At 38.4% G+C, this 24,229-nt stretch overlaps 1 protein-coding gene across 3 annotated transcripts; it reads right to left on the reverse strand.

Moving 5' to 3' along the window:
• Positions 1 to 221: 221 nt before the first annotated feature.
• On the reverse strand, positions 222 to 23,478 carry ghrb (growth hormone receptor b). Of its 3 annotated transcripts, XM_054757355.1 has the most exons (11): positions 23,292 to 23,324; positions 21,373 to 21,431; positions 20,820 to 20,865; positions 20,264 to 20,342; positions 12,991 to 13,126; positions 9,967 to 10,145; positions 9,178 to 9,356; positions 6,569 to 6,713; positions 4,215 to 4,305; positions 3,973 to 4,042; positions 222 to 1,642 (listed from the first exon to the last, which is right to left on the reverse strand). In XM_054757355.1, the coding sequence occupies exons 3-11, from the start codon at positions 20,844 to 20,846 to the stop codon at positions 803 to 805; spliced, it is 1,746 nt and encodes a 581-aa protein (XP_054613330.1). In that variant the 5' UTR covers positions 20,847 to 20,865; positions 21,373 to 21,431; positions 23,292 to 23,324; the 3' UTR covers positions 222 to 802. The 3 variants fall into 3 exon arrangements, with proteins under 3 accessions (XP_054613330.1, XP_054613328.1, XP_054613329.1); XM_054757354.1 differs by lacking the exon at positions 21,373 to 21,431 and having other exon boundaries at positions 223 to 1,642; positions 23,292 to 23,439; XM_054757353.1 differs by lacking the exons at positions 20,820 to 20,865; positions 21,373 to 21,431 and having other exon boundaries at positions 23,292 to 23,478.
• Between the last annotated feature and the right edge of the window lie 751 nt (positions 23,479 to 24,229).

Consider the following 24,229-nt stretch of genomic DNA (forward strand, 5'->3'; position numbering starts at 1 on the left):
TACAAAATTTCTATTAATGATTTATTGTCATTATAATATTGTATGTATTATGAGACAAACGTTTTGATTTCACCAATTTACCTCCATTATCTTTTTGGCATCTACTTACACTCCAACTGAAATGCTTTTTGTCATTTAAACAATACGTATTTAAGAGCTTGTACATGATATCATACATTTTCAACAGTTTATACGCTGCCAACATCTTGAAATAACTCTTAACAAGAATGATGGCAATTGGCTGCATAGAACAGTTCTCATTTATTGTGGCTGTTTACAAAATGTAGTGTCACAATGCAAAATGAGAAGCATTTTGGACCATTCATAATCTATTTACATGCATTTGTACTAGGATATAGAATACAAACACTCTGATTTAAGCAACAAAACATGCTTTGGTATTTCCAAAAGATTTGCAGGATATACCGGTTTACATTTGAACGACTGCGTGCACTAAAAAAAACAGCAGAGGTAAAATGATAGCCCTTTTTCATGACTGCAGCTGTGCAGATACAGGAGTAAATTTGACTGAAAAATGGGCTCATAGCCCATAGTCTGCTGGATGAGACTGTGAATTTGCCTCAGAGTAGTCAGACCTCAATGTAAATTTCCTTCTTTTTCCTGAAGTAATACACACGTTTACCACTAAAGATAGCGTAAGGTTGGAGGATGTTGAGGTGGTGGCAGGACAAGCATAAGATTCTATTTTAGGTGAGCTGACATTCAACACTGAGACAGTCATCAATCATAAAGACTGTTTTAGAAATCTGTCTCTGCTGTTGACTGAACTTTGGAGAGATCACTACGGTGCAATACTTCCCAAAAGGTCAAGGGTCAGGTAACTGTCCGGTGTGGGCACGGCCTTTGAGGTTGGTATTGAATTTGGTGTCAGCACCAGGCTGTTTTGCATGCCAACATCCTCTACTACCGTGTAGGCTGGTGCAGGGGGAAGAGAGGGTGTAGGATTTTTAACTGATTCCGGGCAAGGCTTGTGGTAGTCCACCGATGATGAAGACGGGACAGAACTCAAGTCTCCTCGTGCCGAGCACATGTCATTCGTATTCATCGTCGGCAAGGATGGGCTCATTTTCCTTGCATTGATCTCTGAGGTGTAACCACTGCGATCGGTGGTTACCAAGAGCCTTAACTCCTTCTGGTCCTCCTTGTTTTCTTTGACTGTGTCTTTCTCCACCTCTTCCTCAGGGGACAGCAGCACCTTGCCAGACGCCTTTACCTCACTCACCTGTGTATACAACGCTTCTCTAACAGGGGCTGCTAAAGGAGGATCTCCCGCTGTGGTGCTTTGGCTTGCAGAGCTGGGTCTGGCAGCAGCCTGTTCCTTATTGCGGACTGGGTTTGGGATGAGAGGATGGAAATGCGACGTTTCCGCGTCACTGGGGAGATCCGGATCACAGCAGCTGGCATGACCCGAGTCGTTGTCCCGGAAACCGATGGAAAGATGTGAACAGTTGGAGAACAAGGAGCGATCCATGAGGCAGTCCGTGTCCAGGTTTGTCAGCCTGTCGTTCTGCTCCTCAATGTCCAGGTCGATGAATTCCACCCATGGGTCGTTGGTGTACAGCTCTGGTCTCAGATCAGGTGGGGAACCCAAGATGGACGTCAACTTCTTCAGCTTTCCTTTCTGTGAGATGAAAAAGTACAGCAACTACTACAAGACAACCTTTGTTTGATAAGCATATACCAGGGCTGTCCAAACTTTTTCCACCGAGGAAATCACGAGAAAATCAAAAGATGCATTTTTTTTAATATGGTAAAAATCTGTCAAAAAAATAAAATATTTTTTTGTAAAAGAAAATCATATTTTTGTAAAAAAAAAAAAAAAAAAAATCAAATTTTAGCAAAAAAATCACATTTTTAATTAAAAAAAAGTAAATCATTTGGTAAAAATGTTATTTTATTTGTTAAAAATACATTTGAGGACATAGATTTGTATTATTATTTATTAGTATCAACTTGTACATTGTGCCGTGGGTCGCACTTTGGACACCCCTACAGTATTTTCCAGACTAGAAGTCACACTTTTTTCATAGTTTGGCTAGTCCTGAGGACTTATTGTCAGGTGCAACCAATATATCAAAATATATTTATATAATTTAACATGTTAATGATATGGAATGTGGAATGGGATCTTATTGTGTTAATTTAGCCTTTTCAGTCTTTACGCTATTGTGTAGCTAATTAACTGTTAATGTGTTACGTTAACATACCGGACACCTGTTCAGGCTGGTATGCTGTTGTGCAGTTGAATAATTTTGCTTTCCAGATTAAATGTCTATTCTTGGTCTTGGATTTTGTGAAATAATTTACATTATATAACATTTTCTCACCACTTACGATCATATGTTAACTTGTGTTCGCTTCACTGCAAGTTTTGAGGACGGACTGTGATATATGTTTCATGTTTGCACCTCACAGCAACTGCGGTGCACTCAAGGACCACCGAACAAAGTGTGAAAAAAAAAAAAAAATCAGTCAAGCACAAAGACATAAACATGTAAAAATGTTGGTCTTTTCTAACAGTGGCACATGTATGCTGTACTTTTTGCCTGTATTATCACATACTTATAAATTATTAACACTTTTTCTGCAGCTAAATCGTCTATGTATCAGCTGATTTGAAAAAAAAAATAATTTATTTTTTGGACAAAAAGAAATTTGCAGGGCTGTCAAAGCTGAATCACATGCCTGTATTTCAATAAGGGGGAAGGGGTGCTCAAAGTGTGGGTCAGGGGCCATTTGCAGCCCACAGTTAGTTTTTTTATGCCTGAGGCATATTGTACAAATAAAAAGTTTGGACACCCCATACAGATACTGCTCGACTAGTTCCCTTTTGCAGAAAGGAGTGCCAAAGAGGCAGCGATAATGAACAAACATTGTGACTCACCGTAGCTGGCGCTAAACAAATCAAAAGCTCGCAACTAATTTGTCGCACTTATTATCTGCCCTCATTGGCTGCTACTGTCACATGTTGGCGACTCTTATTTCCCCAATTCTCAAATATTAATATCCAGTAGTGCAATTATGCATTACATAATTACAAAAGTAATTTATGATTGTAATAATTTGTAATTGAAAACATGTAACCTTGCATAACATGTCGACTTACATACACAACTCACAAAAAGCTAGGGATATTTGGCTTTCGGGTGAAGATTCAGGATGAACCTAAGATGCACTACAGTACAGTTTAACCTTTACAGGTGTTCAATGTTTCAGTACTTTTTGCACAACTTGCTGTTCTGTGACAAGGAGCTGAATGGAAGTATTAAAAAAAATTACTACTGATTGACTCTTCTTGATCTTTATTACTAACCATTCAGAATATGAACGGTTCTTCAGAAAATGAACAGGTTCTTCTGAAAATGAACAGTTCTTCAGAACATAGGCTTCTCTTGCCCACTCCATGTGGCCAGACACATGGCAAACATAGCATCGCTGGGAGTGCTTCTGGCTTCCCAGCATGTCTTGCCGCACTTGTTTTTCAAAAAGTTGCTAAAGTTTGTTGCCTACATGTTTAGAGTTGTTAATTATTCCTCATTGTTGTAGTAGTTGTCCCATGTGTGTTTTCTTACCTGTTACATGTTGCGCTGTCATTTTTGTATCGTGATTCTAGTAAGTGTTCTGTCTGTCTCGTGACCCCCTTGTTCATTCACAATGAAAGCCCAGTCATCAAGACATACAGGATGCCTTTATGTGGCTCTTCCAGTCTCTCTGAATTTTAGTTTAGTTTTAGGTTCATCCTGAAATTTCACCCGGAAGCCGGAATATCCCTAACTTTTTGTGAGAAGTGTGTGTTTTAATCTCACAAATCTCGATTGTAAGCCTCAGACTAATACTTCTGTGACCTCCTCAAAAGATCAAATATTGCTCAAAATGTCCGTTTTGTCAAGATTAGACGATGTTTCATGGGGATGTGTTTTTCACATATCAAGATCAAAAATAGATGGATACCTTGAGTAGCTCAGAGTCAATTCCTCTTATTTTAGGTCCAGGGACAGGTGGTAGAAGAATTACCATCAACCTTAAGTAAGCAAAAGAGGACATTGTCACATGTAAAATGCACTTTATATACTGTATAACAAAAATATCTGAGTTGGCACTGTTGGTGACGCCCTGAATCATTTCCTTTTTGTATTGTATTTTCATTGTGGGAATGACGAACCCGGAGGTTCATACAAACAAAAATCACTTACTTTTCCTGCTTTGAAACCACAACCACCATCACGATGGCCACTAAGCACAAGGTGCCAAAGATCAATAAAGCCACCAAAGGGACTTGTGATGCTGAGAAAAAAACAAACACTGCATTATGCATTAGTTTGTAAAAATGATGGACGCTTCAAAAATGCTTTTTTCCCTTAGGTGCGTCATTGTCTGACCTCTTGTGCGGGACACCTGGTGCATAAAAGAAAACAAGCTACACAGTACGGTGGATCCCCACATACACACACTGCTTTCAACATATAAAAACTTCAATAGCATTTGTCCTCACAAACAGTAACAGTTTTCCTATATACAACCCCTGGCAAAAATTATGGAATCACCAGTCTCGGAGGATGTTCATTCAGTTGTTTAAATTTGTAGAAAAAAAGCTGATCACAGACATGACACAAAACTAAAGTCATTTCAAATGGCAACTTTCTGGCTTTAAGAAACACTAAAAGAAATCAAGAAAAAAAGATGTGGTAGTCAGTAACAGTTACTTTTTTAGACCAATCAGAGGGAAAAAATTATGGAATCACTCAATTCTGAGGAAAAAATTATGGAATCATGAAAAAAACAACAACAAAAGAATACTTCAAACACACCACTAGTACTTTGTTGCACCACCTCTGGCTTTTATAACAGCTGGCAGTCTCAGAGGCATGGACTTAATGAGTGACAAACAGTACTCTTCATCAATCTGGCTCCAACTTGCTCTGATTGCTTTTGCCAGATCAGCTTTGCAGGTTGGACCATTTTCTTCAACTTCCACCACAGATTTTCAATTGGATTGAGATCCGGACTATTTGCAGGCCATGACATTGACCTTATGTGTCTTTCTTCAAGGAATGTTTTCACAATTTTTGCTCTATGGCAAGATGCCTTATCATCCTGAAAAATGATTTCATCATCCCCAAACGCCCTTTCAATTGATGGGATAAGAAAAGTGTCCAAAATGTCAACGTAAACTTGTGCATTTATTGAAGATGTAATGACAGCCATCTCCCCAGTGCCTTTACCTGACATGCAGTCCCATATCATCAATGACTGTGGAAATGTGCATGTTTTCTTCAGGCAGTCGTCTTCATAAATCTCATTGGAACGGCACCAAACAAAAGTTCCAGCATCATCACCTTGCCCAATGCAGATTCGCGATTCATCACTGAATATGACTTTCATCCACAGTCCACGATTGCTTTTCCTTAGCCCATTGTAAACCTTGTTTTTTTCTGTTTAGGGGTTAATGATGGCTTTCGTTTAGCTTTCTTGGATGTAAATCCCATTTCCTTTAGGCGGTTTCTTACAGTTCGGTCACAGACGTTGACTCCAGTTTCCTCCCGTTTGTTCCTCATTTGTTTTGCTGTGCATTTTCTGTTTTCAGGACATATTGCTTTAAGTTTTCTGTCTTGACGCTTTGATGTCTTCCTTGATCTACCAGTATGCTTGCCTTTAACAACCTTTCCATGTTGTTTGTACTTGGTCCAGATTTTAGACACAGCTGACTGTGAACAACCAACATCTTTAGTAACATTGCGTGATGATTTACCTTCTTTAAGAAGTTTGATAATCCTCTCCTTTGCTTCAATTGACATCTCTTGTGTTGGAGCCATGATTCATGTCAGTCTACTTGGTGCAACACCTGTTTAACTGCAGACTAACGAGCAGATCTAATCTGATGCAGGAGTTAGTTTTGGGAATGGAAATTTACAGGGTGATTCCATAATTTTTTCCTCAGAATTGAGTGATTCCGTAATTTTTTCCCTCTGATTGGTCTAAAAAAGTAACTGTTACTGACTACCACATCTTTTTTTCTTGATTTCTTTTAGTGTTTCTTAAAGCCAGAAAGTTGCCATTTGAAATGACTTTAGTTTTGTGTCATGTCTGTGATCAGCTTTTTTTCTACAAATTTAAACAACTGAATGAACATCCTCCGAGACTGGTGATTCCATAATTTTTGCCAGGGGTTGTAGTATGTTGAAAAATGACACTGTTCCCATGTTGCCCCATTATGTATTCTTATTAAATCTTCCTTGACAATGTTCCCACATCCCAATGTCTCATGATAGTAAGCCAATTTGCACAGTACAGTAATGAACCTATATGCGGTTTACAAGGATTGCCCCCAAACTTGGTCAATGGAGAGGCCATGGGGTAGAGAGTGAGGACTCTCTGGAGGGACAACGTGTCACATGGAGGTCTGGGCATTCCTACTTATACTGCTGCCCCCTGACCCAGACCAGGATAAATGGAAGAATGTGTGAATGGATGGATGAATTGTCCCCATGTACTAACCCAAATACACACCCTGATTATCAGCAGTTCTTTTACTGCTGATAATGTTTACCTTCGGCTGGAACGTGGACGAATATCGAGTCACTGAACTCTCCAAACTCCTTCCCACCGTTACTTCTAGAGCGGACTCGAACTTCGTAATTGATATTACTTTGGAGTCCATACAAGGAGCGATGTGTGCTTTTTACAAGTTCAGCCTGTGGTCAACAGAATAAAAGATAGAAATCAAGAAACGATTCCGTTGTAAATCGTATGACAAAAAATACTGTATTTATGGGTTAGTAACAAAAGTAACAACAGACATGCCTTGATATATACAGTACAGTGGAACTCGCTTATGTCGATGACCCTCAGACTGGCTGACAGATGTCAACATAAGCGGTTGTCAACATAACCGAAACTTACCATTGCTTGCACATTTACTTGGTGACTTTTGGCAGAAACGTGAGGAAGGGCAATCGTGAAGGATTTTTTTTAACCTATAACCGTTTTGTTGAGATGGTTTTCCATCACCTGTGCATTTTTTTTTTATTCTACTGTTTTCATATGATATGTTTTCATATGATATTTTATACTCTCCTTTGCTTCTTCCTATTCCTTTCGGAGATGTGGAACTGTGAATTGTAAATGCGATGTATTCCAATGGGCCGCACGGTAGCCGAGGGGTTAGCATGTTGGTCACAAAGTCAGGAAATTGCGAAGCTCTGGGTTCGAGTCTCCGCTTGGGAATCTCTTTATGGAGTTTGCATTATCTCCCCGTGTGTGGGTTGTCTCTGGGTACTCCGGTTTTCTCCCACATTCCAAAAACATGCATGTTAGGTTAATTGGTGACTCTAAATTGTCCATTTTATGAATGTCAGTGTGCGACCAGTCCAGGGTGTACTCCGCCTCTTGCCTGAAGTCAGCTGGGATAGGCTCCAGCATACCACCGCGACCCTCATGAGGATAAGTGACATAGAAAATGGATGGATGTATTCCAGTGTAACTTGTATGAATGTTCAAATAAATTAATTTTGTTGTGTCCCGACTACAAAGACGATAAAGCAGTTGTGCGGGACCAAATCTTTCTTCCCGTGACTAACAATCTAAAATAGGGGTGTCCAAACTCTTTTGCCTCCTGAAAAACCAAAAGGATGCAAGGGCCACTTTGATGTTTTGTAAATCAACATATGTAGCTAAACTAAGAAGTTCTATATATTTATAAAAACTGCATCTCAGCTTTGTGCAATAGGTGAAAAAGTGTATTATTAGTATGAACCATGGGCTTTGTTTTTTAATTTTCAAAATATTTCCACTTTCTTCTTAAATCATCTAAACACATTTTCTTTTTGTAATATTAGGACTTTATTCCCATAATATGTTGACTTTAATCTCATAATATTATAACTTTATCCACAGCCTAATTTTCCAAAAAACAACTTCATTTTTATTTTACAACTTTATTTCTTATAACATAATGACTTAATTTTTTCCGTATTTTGTCTTTAATATGCTCTAGTCTATGCTCTATGCTACTATGACTCTATGCTACTAAAGTGACATTATTTTTCCGCATAATATAAAACGTTTATTCTCGTAAAATTGCAACTTTTCCTCGTTACAATAAAACTTTTTTCTCTTGATATTTGGACTTTAGTCTTGTATAATTACAGCTGCTTTTTCCATTTTTGTTGATGTGGCTTTTTTTTTTAATTTCCCAACTATTTCAACCTTCTTGTAAATATTCTTCCTGTAATTATGACATTATTTCCATAATATTTGGATTTTATTCTCATACCATTAAAATTTTTTACCTCAACCTAATTTGCCAAACATGACAACTTTATTCCTTGTTTTGTGTTTCTCATAATATTACAACATAATGGTACAACAATTTTCTGTTCATATTTTGACTTTATTCTTGTAAAATTTCTGCTGATTTTTCAATTTTTGCTTTTTGTTTCATTTTTTTTTTTGTTTTGTTAAATTAGATTTTTACAATGTGCCGCGGGCTGCAAACGGCCTCACTTTGGACTAAAAATTAAATCGCATTTTGCTAGTTGCTGTGGTTGACTCAAGGTTATTTTGAAGCTTGCTTTGCACTGACCAGGAAGTATGTGCACGTGTTTTAATGCTATGTAACAGGACAGTAGTTTTGTTGCTGTTGTTGTTTCACACTGCTTAACGATCATGATGACGTTGACAATACTAACACCAGAACACATTTTTCAAAGAAATAATCCCTTAGGATCTCAGATTTTATGTTGGAAAAAGCGGTCAACCACATATTGTATGTCGCAGCGAACTTACGACGGCACTTTTTAGTAATAAGGAAAACAAGGTGGACCGAGTCTTGATGAGTTGGGCCACAAAGACGGATTGGCGGCATAAATGAGGCTGACTTCGACTTTGTGCACGTTTGAATGCTTTTAACTAGACGGCAGTTGTCGTTTCAAACGATAATGAAACAATACTATAACACGTCGACATAAATGGAGTCCTTTGGGTCTCAAATTTTATTTCCACAATAGTGGTCGAGAATGTATGTCGACGCCGACTTAAGCGGGCACTTGATGAGCTGGTCCAGGTTGGAGTAGACAACCACTTAAGCCGGTTCCACTGGAGGATGCAATAGTTCACACAAACACAAAATGTATTTTAAAGCACATAATTAACACCCACCATTTCCCAGTTGTCAAAATCCACTTTGCGGTATTGGACCTCATACTGTAATGTCATCCATCCCATCCCCACGTCTGCAGACGGAGGCGGCTTCCAATTGAGTATTATATCATAGAAGTTACCCGTCAGACTCACATTCAGTACTGTCCAGTTTAGGCTGACTGGTGGATCTGGTTGCACTGCAGGGGGAGACTTTTTTTAAATCCTTCAATCAACAGGAGGAAAAGGCTTCTTGAGACGTCATCTGTACTTCTGTGAAGAAGGTGTCGGACGTTTCGCTCCTCATCCGAAGAGCTTCGTCAGCGAACTAATAAGTGCTGGTACCTTAGGCCTTAAATACAGTAAGAGTGGGCGGAATTGGTGTGCCAACACCCTCCTACTATTGGTTCCTTACACTAAGCCTGGGCGGAGTAGTGGTATAATCCTATCCTGCTGTTAACACCTCCGATAAAAGGGAAGTGTCGCTCCCTGAATTGGGTATGAACGACTCTGATACTGGCTCGTTAACATTTATTGTTCTGGCTCGGCCCTGGCTTCACCTCATTTGCAAGACTAAGACCTTCTTCACAGAAGTACAGATGACGTCTCAAGAAGCCTTTTCCTCGATGGACAACTCCTGTACGACTGAGAGCCTACACAGACGCTTCAATCAACAGGTATTAAACAACACTCATGATTAAAAAAAAAAAAAAAAAAAAAGTCCAACTGTTTAATCTATCAGTAAATTTGGGTCATACTACTTATGCCTGGATGGATGATGATTGCTGGACAGCCAAACATCAGACTTACCAATATCCTGGACACAGAAGTGTTTCTCATCATAGAGGATGGTTTGATCCCTTGAGCGCAGTTGAACGCTATAATATACCCAGACGGATGTGTGATTTTCATTGAAGAAGCATTCGTTCAGCTTCTCAGTGCTGTAATGAGGACACTCACTCCACTCTTTAAGAGTTGCATGCGGAGGTCTGCAAGGATAAGGAAGAAAGTGATTGTATCTGATCAGATCCATGGCGGGAAGTAACAATTTAAAATAGGAACAAGAGTTTGAACCACTGATATCCATGACGTGTTTTGTTTTGTTTTTTTACACACAAAAGCATCTGCGATGCAAATCACCTTTGTGTTATGCCTTACTCAACAGTGTTTGACTTATTTTTACACTTGTGTCCCTGTTAAAGGATGTTGAAATGTAACTTAGTAGAAAAAAAACAGACATACGGTGTGCCTGTAATTCAACAAATCAGCTGTGATGATTGTCACAGGGAGGAGCCAAGTGGGAAAGAACAGCCACACAAACTCAGACTCGTGCATGCAAAAGGCTGAAAAAACCTGGATGACCCTATTTAATCAATCATGTTTGAAAAAGGGTAAACCTCGACTCTGAGTTGCAAATATTTACGTTAAGTGTAAATCCAAAGTGAACTTTGTGTCCATTCACCACTGATAAAGTGTGCAAGGGCAACTGCAGCGCAGACGCAACAATTGTAGTTGTAAAAAATGTGAGTACTTGATTGACCTTGCTTTTGCCACAGACGCTCCCTTTCAACTCAAACTCGAAAGTGAGGACTTGAAACTGCCTACAAGTCTTTAAATGGTGAAAATATGTACAGTACAGCGGTACCTTGGTTAACGTCCACCCCGGTTAGTGTGTTTTTCAGTTAACATCCAAAATTTCTGCTAAAATTTTGCCTTGGTTTGCATTAACCCCCCTGCTTAGTGTGCAATATGGCACGTGTAACAAACTGTGGTATTTATGCTTGGTTTGTTTACGCAGCCATGTTTGACCACACGGCCAAGACGAAATCTTGCGCTACACGTCACGCTTTACTACGCCAGCCTGTAAGGCAAATGTAAGGCATCCGGAATCAAGTGGCCCAACAATGGACTTTTGGCGTTGATTACTCCTGTCCGTGCATTTATTTATTGAGTGCGACAAACTCTAAATGAGCCGCTATGAGTTCAAAGAATGTTGCGAGTGACAGCAACGCCCCACGTGCCTCAAAACTCCACCATCCCTCTCCTTTCTGGTTGTGCCCAGGGTGTCCACGACAATTAAATATGACATTAAATGTTCATTTCTCCATTTCATATGCCATGTTTGTGGAATTATTTTTTTAATTTAAAACTCTGCATGGTAAAAAGTCATTACCAGACCTCTCTGCATAGAGTTTTGTGCCACAGGAGTGAAATAACAGTTCAAAAAAGGAATTGCCCTCCAAGCTTAATATCCTCTCTTCTCCCTCCTTCTTTGATAAACTCCACTTCAACCCTCCCCTCTCGTTGTTGTTTTAAACGAGAGCTAAATAAAGAGAAAAGTGTTCAATTGTCCATTCATTTGTTATTTTTGCATAATTTTTTGTATGTAAAACTTTAATTATTGTCTATAAAATATGTTTTGTGTAAAGATTTTTGGGTGTCTGGAACGGATTGATTGGATTTACATTATTTTCTATGGGAAAGCTTGCCTTGGTTAGAGTCATTTTTTGTTTGAATTGGACCTTCTGGAACGGATTAATGATGAAAAACCAAGGCACCGCTGTAAAACAAGATTTATGATCTCAGACATTTACAGACATTTAGAGAGAGAGAGAGAGAGAGAGAGAGAGAGAGAGAGAGAGAGAGAGAGAGGGAAAAAAATGGCCAACAGTCCCATCAAGTAGTCAACTGATGCAAAAACACACATCATGGCTTTGAAAGGCCAACATACTGTAGGCCTGACTTCTCCCTTTGGATAATCAAGAATGTTATATTCAGCTTTCTTGAGGTGGACCTTGTTTTTTGAAAGGGCCATTATTTGTTGTGTACATAGTTCGTAAATTACGTTTTTGAATTACCGTAAAGCACCGTGTATAAACCGCACTTTTTTTCCACTGGTAAGAAGCAAAAAATCGGGGTGCGGTTTATACACGATGACAGGTCTGTGACCAGACGCAGAAATTGATGAGAAGTCCATTTTAGAATAGCCGTCTGTGGGTTAGACAGTTGCTTTGACTTTAGCGCCCTCTGCTGTACAGTTGCTGAAAATGCTTGTGTATGCAACTAACTTATCTGACGGCTGTCTGTATTTTCACACAGTGAAATGATCTCTATATACACTGAAGCTAACCTAAGCTTCCAATGTAAAATACAATACAACGTTGGAGTTTATTCAAATTCACACTGAAGCAATGCAATAAAATAATAATAGAGAAAAAGAGAAGCAATGAAAGATAAGATATCAAAACATCTCTGAAAATGTCAAATTTCTTTATTTTGATTTATTATTATTATTATTATTATTATTATTATTATTATTATTATTATTATTATTATTAATATGTGCTTAGCCATAATATTAAAGATCGAGATGCCGAAGTTCAGATTTCTCCTTTATTCTTCTTTTTGAAATTGCTTAGCACCTTTACGCATGTTGATTTGAGATGAAAGAGTTGGCAAGCATTTATGAACTAAACATTTTTTTTTTCCCTGCCATGAGCCTGAAAATGGGGTGCACGGGTGCGATTTATACACGGTGCTTTACGGTATACATTTTATATTTGCATTCTTGGTTATACTGTAAGAGGGGTTTCCTACTCGTTACACATTTGTAACACAGACTGTACTAAAAAAAAAAAACAACAAGGCAATATAAACAGTTTTTAAGTTGAGATTTAGAGGTCAACACAAAAGTACATAAACATGTTAAAAACTACCCAAGTGGGTGGCTGTCCACTTTCTACACTTGTATACATTTGCAAAAATTGACCTTTTGGGGTCAATGCTCTAACCTCTTGCACATTGAATTTCTGTTGACCGGCCTTTTCCACTTACGTTTTGCTAATATAGAACAGACGCACGTCTTCTGGTTTTGAGAGGTTCTGCACGGTACAAACATCCCATCTGCAGTAGAAAGTCTCCATGTTGGTGGACACACAGCCAGTGAGATGAGGACACCTGGGGTGTAAGTCTAGGGAAGCACACAAAGAGAGCAAAAGATTGTATTCAAATAACCAATGACACATAAAATAACTGCTATGATCTACTAATTCATTGGCTTTTGGCCTTTGTGGGAAGCTGAGCTGCTGTTTAGGGAAGCTAGGGAGTAAGCTTTTGTGAAGCCGCAGTACAAACATTTCCATTTTTCTGGAAGTCATTTGACTGCTCTCCATTGAAAGCTGCCAAATCACTGCCGCACCTTTTATGGAAGCAGCTACTTGTTGTTCCCACTAGTACTAAGACTAACATTCTTAGATCCTGTTTTACAGGCTTCATGTGCTCAGCGGCAAAGAAGGGGGCATTCAATGTCTTGCTGAGGTTATGCACACTGACTTGTTGAACTGTAGCCACCAAACACTTGCCTGACAATATTAGCCACCATTTGTTTGGTGGGAGGCTAGTCAATCATTTACTAGGCTGCAGCACATTAGTTACAGTGTAAACTGGCTGAAGGTAAAAATGTCAATTAGCATCTGTTAGCTGCTGCTGTATCATTGCTATAAATCAGTGTGTTCCACTTGGGGTCAGGACCCCAAAATATGTCACATTTCTACTCTCCACTCTTCTTGGAAAAATGGGTAGAGTTCATTTAAATTTTTTTGTTTTCCTGGCACGGTCCCAGATTTATATAACGGGTGTCCATTACGTCCATCGCGAGCTAGCGGACGATCCCGACCCGTTTGGGTCAATCGCATAAACGTCACTTTGTAGATACCATATGACATCAGTCAGCTGTCGTTGAGTTTCCCTCCTGATTTGCTGTTGCTCCCCCTACAGCAAAGATTAAGAGGTGAGCAGACATGTCAAGCTACACACGGAGATGCAACTTTCACCTTTATTATTCTGACTATGCATAAACTAGATGCTTATATGTATTACAAAAGTTATCCGCTATGTAGAAAAAAACCTCAATTGTTTGATGGCTTTGCTTCGCATCCTGAATTCCGCTACAGATATGAATGTTTTCTACTTTTTTGTTTGTTACGCTATTATTTCATGATTAATTGGAAAATGTGCCCATTGCTGAAGCTTGTTGAATATGTTGCGTTGACTTCATCTTCATTGTCTTTTGCATAATAATTTTCATTCCTTGTAAGATATCACATGCGATATGTGTCTCGTGGCATCTCCTATACTTCAGAACTACTATTTTTCGTTTAAATGCTGTGCCGCTTGCGAGTCAGTGAGGAAACGGTAGCGCTTTCTTTGGCAGGAGCCAATCAGGAGCTATGAGGGAACTCACAATGAGCTTGTCAACGCAGGAGGTCATTACTCAATATAACAGTCTGACTCACGGTGTCATCTTAGGCTAAAGGCTAAAGTCATTGCACCGTAACTTAACACCCAAAAGGTAGCTAAGAAACCAGACAAGAACCGATACGAGTTTAAAATAAAAAACAGCAACTATTTTAACTTCTTCCCAAAATACATTATTCCCAGCAGAGCAATTCATTGGCCAATGACTGCCATGGCAGCCATCATTTTATGGCATTTTATGCTTATCAAAATAAAGCACAGTGAAACATTTTTTAGAATATTTTAAATAGTTTTGAAACTAATTGTGGTCAATATTTGCATAAATAATAATCTATATAGCATAAAAATCCATTCATAAAATATATTACTCAACATTTTTTTAAAGTTAAAATAAAAACCCTCATTATAAGATGGCCAACATGGCCGTCAAACACAAAATTTACAGCATGTCCAGAAGACTTTGGGCTTGTGAAGCACACTTCCTGTCCATGGCGATGTAAAACTGGCTTCACTGTTTACAGTGACACAAGTGTTCCAGCAGTTTCCAGTTCATGGCAGGCTTAAGCCTTGGAAGTCCTGACAGTATAGGTCTTTTTCCAGACTTGGCAAAGTGGTGACATATCCACATACAGGAGCTTGTACTTATGTATATTTTTTTAAATGATGATGTAAACTTACCCAATATGTTTACTCTAGCGCCAACGAGTTCCCATGACGCTACTTTTTTCTTTATATCTCCCTATTCTTGTTTTAGAAATGTCAAATAGCTCCGGGAAATTAATACGTTTCATGTTTATTTTAATTGTGGATCATTACAAATAAAACTGACTGTTTTAGTGAGTTAAAAAAAATTATATATAGAAAAAACTTGAAAACATTTACAAACTATTGATCACATAAAAAGATGCATCGATAATTGTTTTATAATCGCATCGCAGGCCTCTGAATCATAATCGTATCTGATCGTTTCGATTCCCACCCCTACTATCGACTGGATAAGAGCACGGCATAAAGAGAAAGGTCACATTATTTGGTGTGGGAGAACACCAGGTACAATATGACAGTACTGGAAGGCATTTCATGCCCAAAACCTCTCACTATAACTGTACATTTCTAATGGAGGACACAAATAACAGTAATGTATTTATATTACAACATGTACAAAAAAGTCTATTAGGCAAAAAAGTTCATAGACAACAAAATTTGTCCTGACATGACAATCACTAAAAGCTCTAAAGCCAACCCTCTGCTAAAAATATACACACATTTTCCAAGAACAGTTGCAAATGGGTGACCAATAATGATTTCCAACTCTAGTGAACACTTTGTAAACAAGCGTACATATAATTACCAGCAACCTCTCCTATTTACATTTCGGCGAAAGCAGCGGCAGTCAGTTAGCCAAGCACAAAATTTCAGAGAGGAACGATAATACAAGACTGTGCAGGCAGAGTACTAAGAACTATGAAAACAACATCTGAGAGGCAGCGGTACAGATGATTGATAACTGCCTGGCTCCAATGTTTCAGGGAAGGGGTGTCAGAGGGTAAAAATAAATCTGTTTACTATATGATAAACTACTCTTTGGAAAAATGCTGAGCTCAGGATTTAGAGAACAATCTAGTTGACACTCAATTCAGTATGCCATGTTTGTGGCTATCACACTACTTAAAATCTACAGGGGGGTGAGGCAGTGGATATTTTTTTTAAGTTGCTTAGGTTCATGGATGTGAGTGTCTTTATTAGCTCAGGCCTTTCTTTGTGGCGCTTGCATATTCTGTCTTTAATTGACTGGATTCTCTTCATTTACTCAAAGCCTCCTCTCACAGTCCAAAAATTGGACACTGGGAGGTAGCAGAAGGTGTTGTGGACCTATCCACTGCGTTTACATGCCCTAAAAAATGTGAATTATTGCATGAATTTGGTTGAAACAAGCATGTAAAAACCTCATTTAGATTGTTTTCAACTGTTTAAGGATCAGATTATCACAACCATAGACTAGAGATGCTTGATAATACAAGTAGATGTTATTGTATATATCTGGTATACCAACATTGTCCAGCACTTCATTACCGATACCGATATTGGCCGCAGCTCTTCCCTCAAACTAATGTCAAACATTATACTGTGATGCCACTGGATGCATTTCACAAATAAACACCATTTGTGCAAAATACCACAAAGACTGCAAGATGCAATGTAAGTCATGACCAATTAAATGAATTGAAGATATTTTTCCGGGAACCCTTATTTTGCTATATGCCATGTGCCAGGATGTAACGCGCAGCTTTTTTTTTTATTTATTGTGAAGACCAAAAGTGAGCTGTTTTGTCATTGGGCTCTTGATGGCTGTGTGGTGCATGCTAATAAAAAGTGCCTCCCCGGCCTCATAGCTGGGTCGTCGCATTGAGCTAGCACAACGTCTTACTAAAACAGTGTTTACACACATTTTCCTTCCGCATTGTCCCGCAATTTGCCATGGCAATGAATGCCATTTATTGATTAATTTATGGCACACCTGAAAAGCGTTAAGATTAGTTTGCACACTGTTTGAGTTCTGTTTACGTGTAAAATTATGCACTTGGCATATTCGTGACCGAAAATGGTATGCATTGGCACGGAACGACCACGCTCCTGCACAACTTATTTATTGTTCCTTCATGGGTATGCATTGAACGGCAAAATTGCGTACCACTGCGGGTACAAAATCCGTGCAAGTGTAAACAAGGCTTAAGAGTTCGGTTACACATGTATACAATCCAAAGGCGAAACTTGCGTACATACCGAACTGGCAAGCATGTCGTCACTTGCACACTGATATCATTATCAGCAGAAAAACCGATGCAGGTATGAACCAAAATCAAATTTTTATGGCAATATTGACCAATATCTTCCCCAATGACTGATGATGGAGGGTACCCACACAAAGGGTGCCATCACTCCCTTGATCGTTCCACAAAACGTGCAGCAATACGGTGTTAACATGGACTCTTAAGCTCCAGTACTGCTCAACAATCTTTGGTTAAGATGGATTTATAATGCAGATCTTGCACTGTCTAGTTGCATCTAATTTCAATTCTGTCACCTTATTTGCATTAAATAAGCACATGAAAACTACAGGCCAATACAGGAAGTGACATTCTGAGGCCAATAACACAGATCCAATGATGGGCATGTGCGTATATCATTGATTGACAAGTCATTGTTTGTTGATGGTGCTGATGCATTGGCGAATATACAGTTCAAATGTCTCAGTAATGCCTCATTGGTGGTCATATGTGTGCCGATGTGGGGTTCAGGAAGGGTGATGGACACATTATCCTTCTTGTTTTTAGGAATACACACAGACACTGATCATTTCATTAGGTGCAACTTCAAAATCTAACGATATATTGATATATTATTACATTACAACCAAAGACTGATTGAGACTCATGATAATTCCATTTCGAGACCTGTGCAGAACGATGGATGCTAATGTTGACACAATCAAATTAGAAGGTACACCACAAGCAGATGAAACTACACGGATGACACGAAGAACACAACAGCAGTCGAAGATCACATCATTAAAATAGCGTCAAGCTGCAAACTCATAAGACGACATTCCTTTGTTGCATATCAAAATCTGTGTTTGCTCAATCTCTGCCAGGGAACTTGAGACAAGACTTGACATCTGTTCACACTTGTTAGAGCCTCACAACACATTTCTGAGACGACAATATCCAGTCACACCTTCTAACTGTTATTAGATTTGTCTTTCTAAAGCCATAACCTTGAAGCAGAAACATGTATCTATACTTTTTTTTTTTCCACCGAAGGAGTCTATTTAACGGTGAGGCAAAGCATCCGCCTTCGCTCTCCCTCATGTCGCGCTTAGTTCTGATGCGCTTCTCTTGTGATCTATTGATCAGAATACTGCTGTTTTTGTCACATTTCCCCTAAAGGACTGACTTGTAGCTGTATGAAGATCATAGTTGTAATAGTTGTGATAATAACATATTGAACAAAATATTAAACGACCCTGAAAAAACCTGTAAAAACCTTGAAGGCACAATCAAAGACAAAATAAATGTTTTTTTAATTTTGTTCTCAGTATTAGTTAAATCCTATTTCATTCATCACATTTCATTAATCATATTTATTTATCATATATGCATAAATCTCTAGACCCCTAATATTAGACGCCCCTTCTTTTTTCTAGGGAAAATATATCATCTTATATTTGGGTCAGTACGGTAATTGGTGTGTGCTAATCGAATTTCCCACCGTGTTCTTATTAACGGTCTTTCCTATGAGCTCACAGTGCACACAGTGCCATGGAGACTCATATCTGTGTCCCCTCAGATGGAAATACGTTGACCTCCGCATTCAGGGGAAAATGTTCCTTTTAGCCACAATACCCATATCATATCATTACTGTTGTGGATATTTTTGGTGATTTGATGAGCCTTACGCTAAACAGCTGCAGCAGGCACCTCAGTTTGACATCCTGAGTTTAAATAATTCAGAATCAATTATTCCTGATACCAGAAAACAAGGGAGAAGGGAACTACTATCTAAAAAATACAAATAAAAAATAACTTTCCACAAAATGCCCCAGCAAATAAGCCAAGGAGCAACACATTAAAGCTTGGTGAGGGTCTAGATAAAGGTGCAAATACCGGAATGTATTTTCACCATTGGAGTCAGGGGTCACAAATAAATATACCTGTGGTCGCTGGAGGTTGAGTCACAAGGCATGATGGGAATGCTCCTGACATGCATTGCGGTACTTGTTTTGTAAAAAGTTGCTAAAGTTACAGTTGTTTATTATTCCCCACAGTAGGTGTAGTTGCCATGTTTTGCTGCCATTTTTGCATTGGCACCACAATTGTAGTGGTGTTCTGTACAGTGATTCGCCCAATTCATTTCACTGGACTGTGACAGAAGGTTCAGGCTTGGCTTGTGTTTGCCCTAGCAAGTACCTCTGAATTTTCCCAGGCTTCGCAGGCAGCGCTTACATTAATCGTTCAGTCAAGCAAATGGCCGCAAATGGACCGTGGGTAGCTAATTTGAGACCGCCGATCTAAGTCAATATGGCATCAATGAAACCACCAATGCCTTAGAATCATGGTGGCACCACCTGTAGAAGTAGTATACTAACTCAACAACTTCACAAGTCTCACTTTTGCTAAAATAGGGGATGGGGGATGTCTGATCTTGACTGTGATGTAAGGTCATTATAGCACTTTCTCCTTAAACAAAACAAAAAAAAAATAAGAAGTGCCATTTTAAAACATCAAAGAAAAACTCAATGAAATGTACGACCATTACAAGGGAAAACATCCTCCATCCTAATCACTTCTATAATGTGACAGTGTTACATAACAAGATTAATCACAGGATGTCAGGACATGAATGGTCAATGGAAACCTAATTTATACCAGGGACAAAATAACAACCCCCGTAGTTAAAAAAAAAACACTGCTTTTCTTCTGCCTTAGCGGGGATGAGTGCTCGCAAACAGGAGGCGCTACACGTTCAACAGCCTGCCATTGTTAGAGTGGAGTACTCTGTGTTCTGCAGAATTCCTGGGAAGCCACTTCACTAGAAATCTGCAGGCTACTCTCCGTGTGCAGGGCTGTGCAGTTGCGCAACATATTTTAACACCAATGTAAGACTGTCCAAGCCTGGACTGCTCTGTGATACTCTGGATTAAAATTTCCTTGCAGCCTATTAAAAGCTAATGTATTAGTACACAGGTAATATTTTCCTATTCAAACCACGAAAAGCAGTTTAAAATGCGTGAATCGCGTACAGCTTGTCTAGGGATCTTAAGTAAATCCAAAGGTTTAAAAAAAAAACATACCTTTGTCAGGAGAAGATTCCAGCACCGAGACAGTGAGGCAGCTCAGGAAAAGGAAGAGAACAGTCGCCATGGTGTTGAACTGTGGAGAAACCATATGGCAAATGTTAGTTTCTCAGTGCAGTCCACGTAGCTGAACCTACACAGCACAGCCCACCTCCACCGACAACACAGGGGCAGTCATTTCAAACAGAGCACCAGAGTCGTGCAACTAAAATACGATCAACTCACTAACAATAATCATTCACAATTCAAATGATATATTTTTCAAATCAGATTTTTCCCCTCTCAAATTTAAATGTGTTTAAATGCACATTAACATGATTTCAACACATTGTAGCAAATGGATAAATGGTGACAATCCACACTTTCAGAAATGTCAGAAATGCACACGTTCACAATACGCTGGCAGTGGACCTTGCATATGTTTAAAACAAAAAACCTGAATATATAAACATGTGTAGAATTTCAATGCCTGACAATTGAACACACAACAACAATGTGTAATACATGATACTAGGCCCTGTTTAACACATTTTACACAACACATTGTATTTACCAGAGGTTCCCTGCTCCAGCTCTTCATCAGTTACATTGTACTTGGCCTGAAAAATGTTGATACAAACAATCAAATAACTGCTGTCTTTATTTGGTAGATTAAAGTACAGAAGGGTCTGAGGCGTAAATGTTTATGACGGGGATAGCAATGAAGCTTTAAAAAGCTAAGAACTAAACAACAGTTTCAATGTAAGACCAGTGGGTTACCACATACAGTGGAACCTCTACGATCAGCCCCGATTTGTAACCATGTTTCCCAAACTGTTAACTAATCACAACATTAATAACAACGGCAGATGTGCCTCACGCATCCCATTAGATCTTTAATTGGAATAAAAAAAAAAACAAAAGACAAGCTAGTAAATCCCTTGAGGCTCACTTAATTGAGGTTTCATATGGTAGACTGATGTCTCAGGTGATCACGTAACGTGTTAGAAGCTTTCCAAACCTTGACTGCTTTAGCATTTACTCCATCATCAAATTACACTTCACTTTTCTCTCTTGCTAATTCCAAGTCTTAATGAACAACCTTGGACTTTTAAATGGTAACTTACCAATTCAATTTAGCCTTTACGTGAACATGGGGATGGTGGAGGGGGGGGTTGTCAGAAGACTTCAGAGCATTTAATGAAAGGAAAGAGGCAGACACACATTCACAACTGTATTGTCTCATCCTGTATCTCATAAAAAAAAATATCGGTTTTAAATAATAAATAACAGCCCTATTATGAGCCAATTTAAGAAGCAGCAAATGTGTTTACAAGGTACGGTAATCCCTTGTTTATGGCAGTTAATTGGTTCCACATCCAATGGTAATTTCTACAAAGTGGTATTCCTTATTTATAGATAGAATATTGTCATTGTTAGGGCATAGAAAACCTGTTTACAATTTTCTACATAGTTTTTTTTTTATCATTATTAGAGCCCTTTAGACATGAAATAACACCATATAGTCACCTTGACACCCGTAACACCCAATATAGTAGACATAATAAGAGTAAATAAGACATTTAAGACATAAATAAGACTAGTGCTCATGTGTGTTACTAGAAATATGTTCCCAAGGGGACCTGAAAAAGAGGCGGACAGGAATTGACATTGGGTGTTCACATTTGAGTTTTTTTTAGATAATTGCCTGTTGTCAAGTCTTATCCTTGTGTGTCAACAGAAACAATACTGACACCTAGTGACCAGTTTAGAATACTACATTTCATCGTCTTTGAATGCATCTTTTGAATGCCTTATACCTGTATTAGTATATTAGTTCATTTAGCCATTTTAATGCTTGAAAATGCTCAATTTAGGCAAAAATGTGTAACATTTGCTTAAATCTGTATATTTTTGACTCTTTTTTTTTACTATATTTATGACTAATAATAGTCCATAATTAACATTCATGCATTCATTTTCTATGCCGCTTATACCTCATTGGGGTCATGAGGGTATGCTGGAGCCTATCCCAGCTGACTTTGGGCAGGAGGTACACCCTGGACTGGTCGCCAGCCAATCACAATTGTAATATATTGTTGAAAAACTGATGAAGTGAAGCCGCGAAATTCAAAGTGCCAAGTGGCAAGAAGCACAACACTTAGAACCAGAGTGTCCGATATTATTTATTTCACAATTTACTGTTATTTTATATTATATAGTCTGCATTTATTCATTCAATTTACAATGTATCTGTCAACATTCACACTTGTATGTATTATTTCATTATTAAAGATACTATCTATTGATTATGACAGTCTTTATTCTTTTCTATCCCTACTAAAACATGTGAATATGTTAACATGTTACCAGCAATTGACATGGAGAAGGAGTAGATAAATTCTGCTTCTTGCAACTCTTTTCTGGACGTATTGAATTGTTAAAGTGTAGTCATATTATGTTTCGTAATGTGTTAAGCATATTTGACATAAATGAAACATACATGATGTTATACAATTCTCATTACAATGGGGATACTTTGGGTTAAAAAAAAAAAACCTAAAACGCTGACTGTGATGGCATTCCTTATCCCAGTCACATCCCTTAGCATTCTAAGTGGGGATTGCTATGATATGCTGCAATGTGTTCATTGGCTGTATCCAGTCAAACCTGTTCTCATTATTCCAAATCAACTTGTCAATATGGCGCAAACAAGTGCAGCTGCACAACACAAGCGACAATACACATTTTTGGTAATGCTACATTTGGGTAAATACAAGCTCCGGTTTTAAAGTGTAGTACAAAGTGTTTTTTTTATAGTCCGTTTACATTTCCAGATAGGTTTCACTACCAGATGAATTTTTCCACGGTGTGCTGACGAGGATTGTGTCACATCCCGAGGGAAAACGTAAAGAACAGTTGCAACTTGCCTGCTTAAAACACTTCATTCCATGAGATTTTAGTGACTATGAGTACTAGAGTGCTACAGTTCGAGATGGTTCAACGTATAGAGAAACATTTGAGAGAGCTGACTCCCACTACTCACCGCTGAAAACAGGAAAACAAGCGTCCCCGCCCGCGCGATTCCATCGGGTTTTTTTCTTCCAACTAAACAGAACTGGAGGACAACTTCCTCAAAAACATCTGGGACTACCTTCATCTACAACCGGGAATGTCAACGCACACCCCGCTGTATAAAAGCAGAGACACGGCCTCTTTTTTTCAGCTTGGCTATGAGCAGTTAAAAACAGAGTGGAGGAAGAGCGCACCACCTGTCGGTGATGTTTGGGAAGTTCATAAAAAAGCTGAGATTTCCAGCAAGGGTAAACCAGCGGTTCTCAAACGGAAGTACATCGTTCCACCCGGAAAAATAATTACATTGACTTGCATTAAATCATTTCCTTGGGTGAAAATAACATTTTGTCAGAAAACGTGTACATTTCTTTTTTTAGGCACAGTCCTTTGCAGTGGACTATTTAGATTTTAGTGCAAACCGAATGATTCTCTTAATAAGACATGTTCTACCAAATAAATGACTTACAATTGAAAGGAGTTTATGGCTCTACTTGCCATTTTGTTTTATATTGACATGAAATTTCATGTCACATTTTTTCAGTCCTATTATGTATGATGCTATATATTGATACTAGGTGGATACTATATTGATTAAACACTCAATTTAAAAAAAAATGTATTTGGTCTCCTGCTGATGTTGTAAGTTTACCCCCTTAGACAGATGGACAGTTCAGAAATTTTTATGGTATGTTTATTGTATATATTTTCAAAAACAATATTAAATAAAGTTTATAAATGAATTTGCATTTGCATTTTGGAGCACATCTTTATTAGAATCCCAATAGAGGGAACCTTAATTTGATAATTATTTTATGTGCACAAATCTTTATTCATAATTAGGTTAATTATTTCTTTGTTTACAATTTAAGTTATTTTATAAGTACTTTTATTTCCAAATATTTCCAACAA

The sequence above is a fragment of the Dunckerocampus dactyliophorus genome, chromosome 17, assembly GCF_027744805.1.
Source record: "Dunckerocampus dactyliophorus isolate RoL2022-P2 chromosome 17, RoL_Ddac_1.1, whole genome shotgun sequence".
NCBI lineage: Eukaryota > Metazoa > Chordata > Actinopteri > Syngnathiformes > Syngnathidae > Dunckerocampus > Dunckerocampus dactyliophorus.

Bases quoted from the DNA above. Each gene is read 5' to 3' on its own strand.
- ghrb (XM_054757353.1), bottom strand. From the start codon at position 23,405: ATGAAGGTAGTCCCAGATGTTTTTGAGGAAGTTGTCCTCCAGTTCTGT. The intron at 6,714-9,177 runs GTGGGTGTTAAT...TGTTGACCACAG, and splicing joins ATTTTGACAACTGGGAAATG to GCTGAACTTGTAAAAAGCAC. The intron at 4,306-6,568 runs GTAAACATTATC...TTTTTTTCTCAG, and splicing joins CGTCCACGTTCCAGCCGAAG to CATCACAAGTCCCTTTGGTG.